We start from the raw sequence: 16,350 nt of genomic DNA on the forward strand, positions 1-16,350 counted from the left end.
ATTCTGTTTAAGAGCAGCTTTTGTGAGACCACTGAGGTCTCAGTGGGTTGCAGAGAGGCTGTTGGCATGGTGGTGTAGAGGCACAGAGATGCAAGGACAACACTTGTTTTCTGAACCTCTGCTTTGCTAAAAAACAATCAGGTTTAGCACATCATTAGACATGAAACTGGTTTTCCCCCAGTTCATTTCATACATTCTTGGAGGATTAAAACACAGGATATTGCCAATGAAATCCCAACATACTTTGCTTTTTTAAATTTAGAAATTTGGTGTAACTATTCTGGAAAAAAAAGTCAGTGTGCCTTTTTAGGAGACCACCAGGCTACCCTATTCTTTTCCCCCAACCTGTCACCTGTCCTTCCTTCCTCCCTTCCTTCTGCCTCTTGCTGTTTCAATGCTTGTAACCATATTTGTTGTGTCATTATGTCAGTGACATGCATGGTTTAGGGTGTTTGGCATTATAAGATGAGCATCATATTTCAGTTGTTTATAACCCAGGATCAAACCTGGAATTACCCCAGTTCTCATGTTCATAATTTTCTAGAAGTGTCAGACATGGAGGCATAACTCAGCAGGTTAGAGAGGTACAGGAAAGGAAAGATAATCTAGTCAAGAACAGAGAACAAAGAAATTCATGGTCTTTATGAGAACAAAGAAATTCATATGGATTTTGTAGGAAATAGATAATTAAAATATGGTCATATTGGTCATATGGTCACAGGTGCTTTAAACTGAGGTATGCAACTTCAGAAAATTTTTATTTTAATTCCAAAGCCCAGACCTTCTGTAGTTATTATTTTCTAATTGCTCCCTTTTTACAGAATGGTTTTGTTGTAAGTATCTGCTCATTACAAGCAGAGATAAAAGACTAACTGTAGAGGCTACATCTGGTATGAAATACTGAATTGCATTTCTCACATTAGAAGTGTCCTTAACAGTTGGGCTAATTAAAGATAAAATCATGTCCTTATGATAAATATTTATAATTGAAAATCTGGCACTTGTAAATATGTATTACGACTGTGCAAAGTTAAACCATACTTGTAAGCTGCATGTGTAAGAAATCCTGCTAGACCATGGGTTTTTTAAGAGCATCATAAGAACTGTTGTCCTTGAAAATGTGATTTTGGTCACAGTGAAAACCAACTCATTTGAGAGCAGAGTTTAGGATTTAAGCAGAGATACCTTTCTGAAGGTGTATTGGAATAACTTCTGCAAGTTAAGCCAAAGTTGTCAAAGCTCTGTGTCTTCCACATGCAGACATTAAGTACAGAAAAATCCCGTGTGCAAGAGCTGTGAAAGAGCTGACCTGACGTTCTCATCTGTGAGATCTGCTGGAGTCACTCGACTCTGCTGCAAGAAATGCATAATCAGCTCTTAAGGATTTTACAGTGCTGATATAAATAGGTTTCCTCTTAGCATTGTAGGGAAAATAAAGAAGTAGTAATGGTCTAGCCAAAAAATCTGGTCTGCAAGTCATGTGTCTTTGATAAACATAAGCAGCAAATTAAGTTTTCAAATCAGGCAGTTTATGTAATAGAAGACCTACTTTTTCTTGCATACCTCATTCCAGTAAAATTTTCTTAGGACATTAAATATTTTTTCTATGACCTGAAAAGTATGTATATTTTTGGTGAGCTATATACAGTCTTTTAAACACTTTTTGTCCTTAGAACCATCACTGACACACTGAGCATTACTTATATTAGGTAATACAATATAGCAATAAATGTTTCTTAATGGCACAAATCAACTAAAGCATTTAAGGAAATGTCTAAACACGTTTAGCAGCTCTTTTGAATAAAACCTAAATTAATAGATGGTTTTTCACCAACAGGGTTGAAAAGAGATCTTGTTTCACAGTTAGATTAAGAATATGTGGTCTATGTAGCTGAGATGCATCTTAAAGAAAATAACTAGACCAGAGATAGAAATATACAGAAGGAAATTCCCTACAGTCTTCAGCTTTTTTTAATTAAAAAGCTTTAAATTCATCTAAGTGTCTTCAAAGCAATTTTTCAGATGTGGTTAAAAGTATTTAATGTGCACATAGGGGCAAAAATAACAACCTAACTTCATTAAATGGTATATTTTTTCATTATATTTGTGACTGGAGGTGCTGTAACTTCTAACACCTTTACTCATTAAAAGTGTGTGATATATCTACATTCTCCTCTTAGAAATGTTGTGACAGGAGAGCAGTGTTAAAAGAAGAAGAAGCTCTCAGAACATCCACAGCTGAGATATATTTGAGCACAGAATTAAAGCATGGAGTGTTGAAAGCTGTTGTTTCTAAAATTTACCAGACAACATATGCTATGTTTCATTATTTTCTTTGTTGTGTAATCAGAGTTGACAGGGGAGTAATATTTTCATCTTCCTGCCATTGAGACCTCGATTTTGGCAAAGCCCATACATTGAGTGAGTAATCTCATTGCTTATGTGTCAGTATTTAAGATCATTTAAATACTCTCAACTTCAGTGATTTAGATCAACCTCTTTCAAGATTGCAATTATGCACTTATGGCCTCGGTAGAGTGACCACATTTGATATATTCTATGTAAGAAGTTTCCCAGGTATGGTACTGGAAATCTTGCATGGACATACACAAACATAGATTTTTTTAAATTGTTTTTCCAGAAATTCAGCAGCAAATACAATATACATATATTCTGTAAGGACATTAAGTGATATTTTTTCTCAGAAAAAAATTTTAAATCAGTTTTATCCACTGGACTAAAGCTTCTTCTTGATCCTTAGAGCACACAGCAATCCAGGACTGTTTGGGGTTTGTTCCAGCTCTGTGAGAAAGCATCACTTTCAAATGGAAAAAAGTAGGCATTCACAAAAACGAACTTGAATAGCAGTGACCTTCTAGAGACAGGACCTCTAAAGGCTTATTTAGACCAGTGCTCTAATTAGGTGATCTGGAATCACCCTCTGGCTATGCCTGTTGTTTCTCCCCTTATTATATAGGAAAAATAAGTGACACCAAAATCCTTCTCTATGTAGCTCCATTTAGAAAGTAGCTTTCAACATCAATATACTTTTCAAAATAATATTTGGTCTCCTACTTACACTGACCAACTGACCACCAGCCACACCAAACTCCTGATTCTTTTGGCTACAATTTGGCTACAATTTTGGCAAATTTAAGGCAGAGGTTTCCTGCATATTTGCAGGATAATGTTTGCAAACAAGAGTGCATGGGGTATTTCTTTTGAGATGCTTATAGAGCTGTGCAATGTAAATTCTAATTATTCAGTTCTCTTTTATTCATACAGCTCTTCTGAGGAGGAACAACAGAGAGCTTTAAAAGGGCTACACAAAATAATTCTGTGTGCTACTGAGGGCTGACCAAAGAGCTTATGAAAGAGAGGATGTTGATCCCCAATACTTACCAGTGGGACTGTTTCCTTCTTCTGGTGCTCTGTTGGGAAATTATTTGGTTTGTTGTTTTTTTATAACAGAGTCTGAGAGCTGGCTGAGCAGTGAGCAGTTAACAGTGCTGTCACTGATGCTTTCACATCTTTCTTTGCTGCTGTAACACCTGCTTGGCAGATGAGGCAATGGGAGCACTCTGAAATTGCAATGAGATAAAATCAATTCTATTCCACTGAAGAGATTTTGTTTTCAAAGACTTCTAAATATTATTATTCCTTGTGTAGCACTGGAGTCTTGAAAAGATGAGATACACCACGTGCCCGGGGGAGGAAAAAAGGTGCAGCAAAAAATGCCTATGGTTAATGTGGCACTTGTAGGGAAGCTGAAAGAACATCATTTTGGAGTGCAAAATTGTTGAGAGAACAGGTATTACTCTTGAACCGACCACATTGTTCAGCACTTCAGACAGCAGCTGTACTCTGCAAGTGAAAGGGAGGAAGAAAAGCCAGTTTGTGCCTGAAACTCCAGGGAAAATGTTCAGATCAATTTATCCATATGACTTAAATGGTTGTATTTGCCAGAAACACTGCCTTTTACAAAATACCTATGTACTGTAACCTGTGTGGGGGTGTGCACACATCTCAGAGTAGCATCTCCCTGTGCCTGGATACTTACTTGGTTCTCCTCTCTTTGAAAACTGTGACAGGATAGCAGAGTGCTGATAGCATTCAGATCCTCCAATACAATTTAATGTCTTTACAGAACTGCCTCTCCACCCTTTTGCTTCTGCTTTGGCTCTACTGGTGCTCCTCCCTAGCTTCTGCACTTTTGGGGACAAATGTGTCCAGATTCAGCTTTTTATAATCTGTTCTCTTTCTTCCATTCTTGACTGAGAAACAGATTTGTGTGGTGACCCAGGGATTTTTGGATAAACATAACTCTATTTAAAATCTAATTTTATCATTAAACTTGAACAGCTAACTGAAAAGCAGAGTAATGGGAGAAGAGTGAGGGTCTCAATAGCCCAGTCTCCTGCTGCTCCCACTCCCCAAACTCTTGTGAAGGGCACAGGATAGAAAAGTGCATAATGGTATTTTTTTCCGGTCCTCTTCCCACCCCCAAGATTTTTTCTTTCAAGGACTTGCTGTATCATATTAATGTTACCAACATAATGCAATTTAGTGATTCCTCTCGAGATTTGTTCAGTTGATTTGTGAAAACTGCCAGCTTTCACAATGATCTGCAGGTGGGAATTTCATGTTTCACAGCTCTCTGAAGAAATGCTGCCTTTTGTTTGCTGTGAACTTCACCTGCAGTCTGGGTGGAGAGCCATCAACCAGTACATGAAATGCAGTGAACATTGATTCATGTCTGCAGTTACTGTAAAAAATAGTTCATTAATCAGCACTTAAAGGTGACAATCTGAACCATGTGATAAATTCCATCGTTCTGTCAGAACCACTTTTTTTCCCCAATTTCTCTACAGAGAGCATGGGAAGAGAGGCAAAGTCTGTACTGTACCCATTACATATTTATTATGTCATTCATATTGCACTAATTTAGCCTTCTCCTTCTTTTACAGTCTCATTTGCTTTTGCTGAGAAAAGCATTTATTTAATTGAAGGCTCAGTCTAAATAAAGCATGCTACTGATTGCCTATGCTGATTATTCCAGGCATTCTCCTCCTAATTTGGAAAATCTGCTTGCTTTTCTTTGGTTTATTTTTATGTTGGTAATTTTTTTCCTATATTTTTACTCTGTCCATAGTGCTGGGTTGAGCAGTTTGATTTCCAGCTGAGGTGAGGTCACATTTTGGACACAGCAAAGTTGCCTCAAAAATGGGGTTTGTACATGTGGAACTAGAGCTGGAAAACAGCTTCTTCTGAATTCAGGGGGTTTGGAATCAAGCCATAGAAGTGAGTGTAATTACAGAAATTGGAGTCAGACACCCCTGGAATTTAAACTAGCTCAAGTCTGAATTGCAACCCGATATTATCTGATTATGTGAGGAAAACTTTCCCAGGTATGTTTCTTTGGGGTTTTCAAGGTAAACCTGAGTGCATTGTTTTCCACCCTGTGTCTCTGCAACTCAGTTTCCCTACAGACTGGGCTCAGCCTGTATTTCTTGAATTAAACTAGAAAATAGTAAATTTTTCACAAAGTTAAGAGGTGTTACCTGTTTCACAAAATCTTACTGTTGCATGTTACAGAATACACCTGTTTGTTTAATAAAGCAAAGAGATGATTTGGCTGGCATTTCTTGTTTAAAATGAGACACTAACATGATTTAACTATTCCTGAAATAGAAAGGCTGGTCAAAACACTGAATAGAAAAGTTATGGCTGTTTGTTGGGCCACACAGAGAAGAAAGGCCAGAGTCCCCTTTCTTCCTGCCCAGATGGAGTTGAAAACATGCCCAGTCTTCCATGTCCTTACATTTTTCTAAGCTACAGAAGACAGCAGTAGAGTCCCAAGTTCAGGGAACTTGGGAGTCTGGGAATTACAGGACTGCAGCTGCACAAGAAGCTCCAACAGGGATGTTCTCACCCAGGGGAACAAGACACAGCTAAATGCCTTTGTTCTCTTACAGTGCAATTGCATCAAAATCGTGCTGACCCTGTTCCCTGGTGCCACAGAAGGGTTTTTCTGAGTGATAAATGATAATTTGTAGAAGGAGTACGCTGCACTTTCAAAATTCTGTAAAATAATCCCAGTTTCTCCTGCTAACAGACAAACTGCCTCCTGCACAATACTCAGTTGTAGTTTCTTTGTGTGTAATGAAGTATTTTCTCACCTGGTTCTTGTCAGGAATAAAATCAACAGTGTGCTGACAACACTGGGATAGCTAAAGTTTTCTTCTCATTTTCTTCAGTATCTCCAGGGCTGAAAAAGGTGCTGATTGTTCCAGTTAGGACTTGGTTTCTTTCAGAACATTTCTCTGCTTTAGGTTGCTTGGGAACTCAGAAGAGCTGTAAGATGGTCACAGTTACAGAGAATAATCTCTATAAAATCAGAGCTGCTGCAGCCTGTGAGGATGTGATGGTTGTACACAGGCAGCTGCTTCTGAGCCTGCTTGGATCCCTTGGATCTCCTGATCCTTTTCAGTGCACATCCAGAGCAGACCTCAGACACCTTTCCCTGTCAGGCAGAGAGGCAGTGGAACAGTAGCTGTTACACCCTCTCTGTAAGAAAAGGACAGGGTGATCCTTTTAATACATTGTGCTGCTGTGGGTCACAGAGCCTCGAGAGAGAACCAACAGAGAAAGGGAAAATAGGAAATGGTAAAAATTGTCCAACTTCCCAAAGCTGATAAACTGAGGAAGATGCAAATCAACAAGAGCTTGGTGAACCTCTGTTACTTATTTGGAGAGCTGGCTTTAGAAAGCAGACACAGAAAATGAGAGAGGGAAGGAAAGTCATCAGAGGCACTTTTGAATTTCCTTTTGAAAAATATCTGCAGTAGAAACCATCAGTCAAGTGTTCCTAATGTGGTTTTGACTTGGAAAAAGGTAGCCAAATTAAAATATGAACTTAGTTTGAAATTTTATTAAAATAGAGTTGTGCTGTAAAGATTCTGCCTATGAAACAGGTAGCATCAAAGGCAGGATGCTGAACTGCATGAGCTGGTAACTCCCCTCCCCAGCACTCCCCTCTTGCCTTGCCTCAGCCCCAAGGGCCATAGTGCAGTCTCTGAATTAGCATAAAACCAAAGTGTTTATGTGCTTTATTCATGGCTGAGCTGATTAAAAGTGAAAGGCTTATTAACATATTTAAGTATTACCTCTCATCACATGACTCTTTAACAATCCTTGTTTGGGTTTGTTGTTACATCATGAATAATTTTTGCTAAGTAGGTTGCTCTGGGCTCAAAGAACTTGAACCAAAATAAGTATTTCATTCTTTAGTAGGGATGCATTATTCTGAAGGGAAAAATAGTTATCATCAGATCTTTGGAAAAGGAAAACCTTTTGTCTTTTAGATTTAGCTTTTTTAGATCAGAACTAAAAAGGAAAGTTTGTGCGTGATCAGAAAGTTATGGTAAATTGGGTGGCAGGAGAACAGCTTTGGTTTACTAAAATCAGAAGCAATTCCTGTATCTTAACCTTTTTTACAAAGACATTGACTTTTTTCACATATTGACTGATTGTTAAAAGTCATGTTTGGCAGCAGGCATGAAGCTCAGTGGGTTTAGATGTTTTCTTGACTCAAGTAAAGTTTTAGCACAGAGAGAACAAGACCTGGTACCCAGCACTGGGTGGAGCCTGCTCTGTATCTCTGGCTTCCAGTCCTGTCCTGATCAAAAAATTGATTTGGCAGTTCAGACCTTTTTTCCTTAGCAGATACTCTGTAATCTGTGTCATGTTAAGCAGTCTGACATCAGATGATGATGAGGATCACAGATGCAGGATATGTGGATTGTTTTGCTTTTTTTTTAGTATAACTGTCTGCACAGATTTTTACTTTATTCTGATTTTAATCCATTTTTTCTTTAATGAATAATCCATTAGGTATGAATAGTATCTTGCAGTAATGGTTCCAGCTTTTTTTAGTAAATGGATACTGTGAAACCTCCAGTCACATTTAAATTCAAATAACTGTGTATTTCATAAAAAATGAAATAATGAATGCTTGTGAAGGTGCTGTTCTTTGGACATTTATTTACACAGGAGTTCTTTAGTATTTCATACAGCTTTTATATCAGCTGCTGTTTAAGAACCCGGTGATAAAACACAAATCACTGCTCCACCTTTTTTTCTTCTGTTGTAGTGGGAAGGGACTGGATGTTTCAGTGTGTAACTGGATGCATTTACTGACCTGGGATGAAGTGGGCTATAAAAACAAGGTCTGCCAGGACACTGTTCTTTCCTCACAGAGTTGAGGGGGAAGGGGTGGGGGTGTCTGTTGCTAGCAACTTGGCATTATTACTTCAGAAAAACATCTGAAATTAATAAATTAAATTTGAGTGCAAACATCTCTAAGATTCGTTTTATGTTAAAGATCAAAAGCAAGAGCAAAGTCAATTGCCTGCTTGTCATCCTGGTGTTACTGCAGTGCCTGGTTCAGCTTTCCTCCTTGTGCTGGCTCACAGGGTGGGTGCAGCACAGCTGAAAGTGCTCCTGCAGAAAAGCCCATCAGGGAGCCTCCATCAGCCCCCAGCAGTGCCTGCTTGTGTCCTTGTTCAAGGTGGAACATCCTGGAACCCAGCAAGATGAGTTCATAGTAGCACTGGCACTAAAGGGTATCTGAAAACTGAAGTCTGGGCAAAATGTTTTACTGATGTGTGTCTCTGTCTAGGATGGGTTTCTCAAAATCATTCCTTGAATTATGAGGCAAGTGGAACCTTTGTTTTCTTTTGCATAACTACAGTTCCTTTATAACTTTTGTATCCTCTGTCCTTGTACTTACACTTAGGGTTTGGTTTACCAAATGATGACATAAAGCTTTGGCTTCTTTTCCTCTTTTAAATCAAAATGTCAAATTCTGTGGATGTTGGGAAGATGCTACTTTAGGACACAGATTCTTCCTGTAAAAAGAGAGAACTTAATTCCCTTCCCAAGTACCTATTTCTGTTACTAAAAGTGTGTCACATGGGTTTGCACCTCACCGAGAGTTTATGATTCTTACCTGTTCTTAATTTTTTTCATAGACTAAAGTAGTTCTGCTTACCCAGAGAAAAAGTGGAAAATACTGAAGAGGCCTTGTTACAGTAGCAGCATCACTGACTTTTGTATTCCACCACTGCCTTTTGAGGGACTCCAGCTGGGTTTCTCCCAAGATGTAAAACACTTCACCAGTTTTGCTGGGTTTCTGCAGCTGGGTCCCAGCAAGCTCCCAGAGTTGTCCTGCAGTGTTTGTCACCTCATGCAGCAGCCAGAGTGGTTCCACTGCAGGATAACCAGCCCTGAGACACTGAAACAGGGCAGCAGACAGGCTGGAGCTGACAAGCCTGGTACCACTGCTCAGTGACAAGGTGGCTTCATTCTCTCTTTTCCATATTGACTCATTTGCTGTTTGAGAAGGGCTTGGATTTGAAATATGAAACCCCATGTAGCTCTTACCAGACACACAGCAGAATAATTTATATTTTGCTTTCCAAGCTGCTTAATTTTTAACTATACTTTGAGCCAAGTTTATATATTTTATATCAGTCTTCAGATCACTCACTCCTACAAAAGCAGAGGATTGATGTTAGCCAGCTGTCTTAAGATGGGTTCACCTACTTCCTTTTTCACTTTATCTCTGTGAAAGAGGTCTAAATCTACTGCAGGAGAAAATGTAGAAGGTTTTTTCTGGCTAGGGAAATAAGGATTTCCATGTGAAGTTGTAGCATGTTCCTCATTACAGCTCTCTGGCTTTAAATTGCCTCTGCTATTTTCCAGGATTTCTGCTGTCTGTAGGCAAAATCAGTTGCTGCTAGCTTTTTATTTTTTAAATGTTATTTAAGGTTGTACTGTCTCACAAATTCCTCTCTCTGGCCTGCCAACAAAATTTCCAGTATTTTTAGTCATCTGATCCAGTAATTCTTCTGTTTCACAACAGTATAAAGGAGCATTAGGTGCAGCTTCAGGAGCCTGTAAGAGTCTGGACCAAGGGTCTAAGGACCAAGCATGCCAAAACATAATCCCAAATCCTGTTTGTAAAACTAGCTATTTATGCTAACTCCACATTTCCATTTAAAATAAAACATTCACTACCTTAAATTAGCAGGAAAACTGATGAGTTTTTTTTTACCAAACTCTGAATGCTGTTCAGTGTGCTGCTCAGCTATGGGCAGAGCTTGGAAAGGCTAAATGGCAAAGGAAGGTGGAATAAGCTGAGAATGAAAAGCTTTGTCCAGGGCAGAATGTTCTCTCCCAGGGAGGAAGCTGCATTCTCAACTCTTGTGAGGGGATTTGCAAACTTTGACAGGAAAGAGAAGTACTTGGCAACAAGAAGATGTTTGGTTTTTTCACTCAGACTCAAGGTGTCATCATTTTGTAGTAATAAAAGCATTTTGTTAAAATTTATCAGATATAGGGAGGGGAAGATAATCTATTTTGCAGCATGAATCTGATTTGTAAAGACAATCAAAAAGGCCATTCAGAGAAACAAGTACATCTTCTACCCATTTCTTTGTTTATGTTTGCAAGAAGCAGAAACAAAAAGTAGAAATTACTGGTTTGGAGGTGAGGATCACATAATTCATTTAATTTCAAATTGTTTCAAAGTTTCTGTAAAAACTCCATATTTTTTACTCCAATGAAGTCTAAAGTAAAGTAATCTGTTTGTTTGGTGATTTTTATTTTTAAAGGAAACAGAACAGCCTTAAGTCATTAAAAATAGAGAGGGATCAGAGTCACCTGCCTTGTTTGTCCCCATACATGATAAATGTTAATTCATGTCATTCCAAGCCTGACTCTTGCAGGTGTCAACCTTTCCTTTCCTGGCTGCTCCTCTTTCTCTCCCTCTTCTTAAAACTTCTGCTTTATTAGATTTCTTTGATGTACCTGGCTCTGGTTCCATCTGTGATACCCCTCAATGTCTTGTGAAATGACTACAGCTTACCATTTCATGTGTGTTTCTTGTTTATCTTGCTTCTTTAGTTTTTTTAAGGTCGCTGGCCTTGGGTGTAGAGGTTTAAGCTCTCCTTGGGGCATTTTCTTCATGCTGATTGACAAATACAGCTCTGCTCTCTTTGCCTTTCAGCCTGTGTTTCAGTCATTCTCTGGGCAGGGATCTCATTTGAATCAGCTGTTTCTGGACTGTCCCTTCTTTCCAAGCAAAGGAGTGGGGAGACAGCAAACACACCTTGCAGTGGGCATAAAGAACTCACAGTCCAGTCACCCTAAACACAGCTGGTGGAGCACAAAGTTTGATTCATTATTTATTGCTATTAGAATACTGTTTACTGCTTAATATGCTGTTTACTAATTATTTGTTGAAAATGCAAGTTTGGGTAAATGTTTTAGTTTTAACTTTATTCTTAATGAGCCATTAAAGAAGGAAGGTAAATCTGACACCTGTAATGTGCTAATTAAATATAAACTCTGTCTTTTGTTTTTTTTTTCTTTTTTTCTTTACCAGGCATTAGAGCTGTATTTTCTGGGCATTACCACAGGAATGCTGGAGGGTCCTACAAAGGCCTGGAAATGGTGGTGTCATCAGCTATAGGATGTCAGCTGGGAAAGGACACACATGGCCTCCGAGTGGTGGTTGTGACAGAGGAGAAGGTGGTGCACAGATACTACAGCTTAACTGACCTGGGCAGCCATGGCATTGAGAAGGAGCTGCTGGATATGCTTGCTAAGCAAAAGTAGGCTGTGTCAAAAGAGATTTTTCTGTTAGATAAATGTAAACCGTTTCCTAAAGTTTCCCCAAGCAGAACTCAGATTTCTGACTGCAGTGTCCCAGAACAGGTCTCAGTTTGTTGTTGTCCTAAATAACAAGGAAGCTGTTGACATGTTTTTCTTTTTGAAAATGAGACCTATGAGGAATATGGGAGAAGAGCAGAGCTAATATGGTAATGTGTGATTGAAAAGTACAGTTCTGAGAATTTCACTTTGCTCCTAGGTAATAATTTTCTATTACAGAGAAACTGGTGTCTGTATAACCCTTTAACTTGAGAGGGTATTTCAAAACCAATAAATTTAGTAATTTCTGTTACCTTCTGGACAATGTAAATGGGGCACATTTTACAGAAAAAAAATCTCAAAAAATGTGAAATTAGCAGACTACTGCTGAATTTTAGCAGTTTTTGTATCATATCCTCTTACCTTTGTGTCATATTTTCTCCCATTTCCCACGCTTTATTTTCTTAGCTCTTCAGAGCCAGGAGCAATAGGAGACCAAACACATTCTGGTTTGCAGTCACAGCTTGGGTTTCTGTTATATCTGTTATAAAGTTTTATATAATGTTATATAGTTTTATAGTTTCCATTATATAGTTTTATATAATGAAAAGTCTGTAAATGAGGCTGATATAAATGTCACTGACAGAAACTAAGGGTGAAACAACTACTTCCATTTTGAAATTTCACTGCCATTCAATTAGCATATATCCTGGCTCTAGCTATGGAAGTTGCAATAATTGCATGGGGAGAATATTCTGTACAGAATACTGTAATCAGAAGTCACTTTGTTGATTCCTAGACAAACTTTGATTTCCAAATGCAATGTAGAGTGCCTTATTAAGGCAATACAGAATACTACAGAATATTGAAAACCCTAAAAAGTATGTTTTCTTCTGCAATAAGTCTTTAAAAACAAATTTATAAAATAGTTTACATGCTGCAATCCACCTCTTTTTTTAGCAAGTGTATCTAATTTGTTGCAAATAAATTCTTCATGTAATTAAGTCATAGCTGTTGGGGTGTTTAAGTATTTAGTTGAACACATTACAATCTGTGCCATGGGTTGTCTGGAACTGGAGCTGGTGCAGCTTTGGCACCTGAAGAGGGAGGAACACAGAGAGCATCATTAATGCATTCTGTCCTGTTTTATGTATGTACTCACATACAACACTGTTCCCTAGAGGGTATTACAGGTATTTAAACACGGTGAAAGGTAGGAAATGCTGTGCTGAAGAGTCAGTTTAATTACATTTTACTTACAACAGTTTATCAAGGAGTCTCCTTCAAGCCTGATTTATGGAACTGCTGAGACTGTAAAATCACCTTTGCCTTGCAGCAAGTGGCTTTACCTGCACCAGGACAGGCCCACCTGGGGACTGCAGCCCCATGGCAGCAGCTTGAGCAGAGGTAATGTTGGATTCAGAGAGAAAGGAGGTGATTTTGCTTTTATTCTCCAGCTGCTTTTGCTTAGCTGAATGTTTTCACAGTCTCATTTTCAGTAGAATGTGGAAAATGAGAGAACATTTTGTAGCTGTATAATACAATCATGGGAAGGATATTTAACCATAGTTTGTGCTGGACATTTCTGTATGTAGTAAAAAGTTACAAAAATAAGCTGAAAATGTGGTTTTCTACCAGCATAAATGACAAATTGTGTTTCCTCACTTTTCTTAGTGTAATTAGCTGGTTAAGAATTAATACTGATGCTTTAGCTAATTTGAAATGGCAGAGGTTCTTGCTGTCACTATGCCTCATCTTGTTTATGTCAAGAAAAATAAAATATGTTAAATGATGAAACAATTCACCCACGGAGACCCTAATTATAATTTAAAACAACATCTTTTGATGTTGAGGACATTATTTTGGTACTTCCAGCAGGGTTGGTAATTGTAACTCTGTCACTTGCCTTTAAAGGAAGATGTCACTAACAGTTCAAAGTGCTGAGGAAACAAGAGAGCAGGGGACTCCTCCCTTTGCTGTGGGCTTGAGGCTGGACAGAGATTAAAAAACATCAAGTGACCCAGTTCATTTTGGTTTCTCTTAGGCTGCTAAAAGGATGAGATAAACTTGGATGTCTCTTATTAAATGAGGAAAATTCACATTAGAACAGCAGAGGAAAATTCACATTAGAACAGCAGAGGAGCCTGTGAAGGTAACCAAATACTACTGTAATTAAGTACAGTCTGAGGGGAGACTTGTGAACATGAGGCAAATGACTGAAAACAAAGTTTTTGAGAGAAATACTGGTTTTCCAGCTTCAATGTAAGCAAACTTAAGAACACACTATTTCTGAACCTTTCCAAAAAGTCATTAAGACATGAGTACACTCTGTTTGCCTACTGCTTGCCTTTAGTGCATTTGGGTCCAGCATCTCATCTTGCAGGTTTTAACAGAGGTAATATTTTTATAGAGCTACAGTATTCAGCTCCTGGAGATTAGAGACAGAAATGAAACACCTGATGTCTCGTTAAAAATCACATTTTACACTGGCAGAAGTAAAGTCTCCCCTGGCACCCCTATTTGCAGACAGCCTATGCCATGGTCACTGCCTGAGGATTCCTTTCTTAGCTCAGGTACTTGGTTCCCAGTGTCTGGTGTTCCCAGACATTATCCTCAGCTGGTTTTATTCTGCTGTGAGACAAATAATCGAAGACACATCTAAAAAAGCAAATCAAACAGCAGCAGGAAAACCTAAACATTTCCCTGCTTCACAGGGCCCAGGTGCCCGTGTGTGTCATGGCACAATGGCTGTGTCACTGCAGGGCACTCAGTGGGAAGGAGCTGCTTCTGTTCATGCCCTCCCTGAGCCTTTCTGTGCAGACTCCAGCTGAACACAGCAATGTCCTTTAGAGCAAGGGCAACCTTCCCACCCCCAGCAGCTCCCAGTGTGCCTGCCAAGCAAACCCTGGCATTACCTGGCATCTCAGGAGTCCCATCACCACGGAGAAAAGCTGATTGGCATCAGAAAATTGTAAAGAGGGAATTTCCACTTCATTCATATTCTGCATTTACCAGGAATGTCTCTGCTGACATGAGACACCACATTTCTGGCACATAGGGAAGTGCAAAGCCAGGTGGTTTAGGGTGCAGGCACTGTACTTGTGGACACTTCTTTGGAAAATAATCCCTAAATAAAACAAAACATATAATAGAGAAGAAGCATTAGACCAACCTATTTAACTAGCTTCTAGCCTAAATAAAATACAACTGTGCAGCAGCAGATACAGAAGGGGGTGAAGGGGTGTCCCCAAAAACCCCCCAACACTCACAGAACTCAGGCAGCACAGACAATTCAGAAGCTTTTCAAGCAATACAGAAAACACACCCAGCACTTCTCTTCAGGAAAAAAATTTAAAAATAAAAAACCCCAAAAGCAAAACCACCACCCACAACTTAAGGAGCCATTACTTTTTTTTAATTGACATTTTCATTTGTTTCTCTAGAAGTAATTTTCTCCATTAGCACTTTGTCAAATGCAGATAGTTTAGTACATTTCTACTAATAAACACCTTTTTTTTTTCCTCTAGGAGACCCATTAAAGCATCATCCTATTTAAATTTATAATGTTGTTATGTCACTTTTAGGCAGCCAGAAATTGAAACATCCATCTTCTAAATACATCCTTATCTTTCTGAGACATTGCTTAGAAAGGTCTAGCATTGTTAAAAAACACAATTTGGCCTTTAAAATTAACTGGCAGTGGCATTATCTGTATTCAAATCTTTCTCACCTTCCATATAAAAAAGACACAGCAATACAGAAAGGCAGCTCATGCTGCTGTAACAAACCAAGATCCACAGCCCTGCACAAGGCAAGCTCCCTGTCCAGGGCTTTCCTGGGTTGTGTCACCAGCACTCCAGGACCTCCCAAGCTCTTCAATTGTTGGAGCAACTGGAGATGCAGCTGGAGAGATGTGATGTAGCACATGAGCTTTAAAGAACAGTACTGTCACCTCCACCTCACCTTCAGTCCTTCTTAGGGATATTTAGGAAGTTATTTGGCATATTTAGATGTCTGATGACTGTAAAATGGTGTAATGTTAATAATTTAAACTATTTCATTTTACCACAGTGCCATACAGAAGGTGGAGTGTTTATTACCAAAAATAAACCCCAGCAATAACTGGGATTGCTGTACTCATTCAGTGCATCTCAGCATATTTTGTTGAGACTGCAGATTTCTACATTGTTCTTTAAGGTGTTCTACAACACAACACCATCAACAACAGGACAAAAAAAGAGGATCTATCATTCATGAAAAACACTGGGTTTTATCAGTACACCACCTCAATGCAGTAAGGATTACAGTTTCAATCACTTTTCCAAGAAAGCAAGGTAAAAGAGAGAAATGCCAGAGCATTCTGTCTGTGACCCAATTTGGGAGCTGAGACAGACCAATTATTGTTCAGAGAACAGCATTCCTTTTTACTGTGCAGCAACTTAACCAAGACAATAAATTCATGCATATTTAAAAATAATTCTATTTAAAAACATAGATGCTGCCAATCTTCCCAATCAAAGGACTTTTCATATTCCCTTTATTCAGTACACAGCCATGACAGGAGAACTGTAAAGAAATATTTTGTAAAGTCTATTTCTGAGCCTTGTTTTCCATTGAATTTTGTTTGCTGTGGAT

The 16,350-nt window shown here is 38.7% G+C and overlaps 1 protein-coding gene across 3 annotated transcripts in view; it reads left to right on the forward strand.

Moving 5' to 3' along the window:
- CPPED1 (calcineurin like phosphoesterase domain containing 1) overlaps nt 1–13,519 on the forward strand; it is a 57,368-nt gene extending 43,849 nt beyond the window's left edge. For all 3 annotated transcript variants that reach the window (XM_064725521.1, XM_064725520.1, XM_064725519.1), the window contains one exon: nt 11,450–13,519. In XM_064725521.1, coding sequence (XP_064581591.1) covers nt 11,450–11,682 — 233 coding nt within the window. In that variant the 3' untranslated portion in view covers nt 11,683–13,519. The remainder of the gene's footprint in view (nt 1–11,449) is intronic.
- Nucleotides 13,520–16,350: the final 2,831 nt, after the last annotated feature.

This window comes from Zonotrichia leucophrys, chromosome 14 (genome assembly GCF_028769735.1).
Source record: "Zonotrichia leucophrys gambelii isolate GWCS_2022_RI chromosome 14, RI_Zleu_2.0, whole genome shotgun sequence".
Lineage (NCBI taxonomy): Eukaryota > Metazoa > Chordata > Aves > Passeriformes > Passerellidae > Zonotrichia > Zonotrichia leucophrys.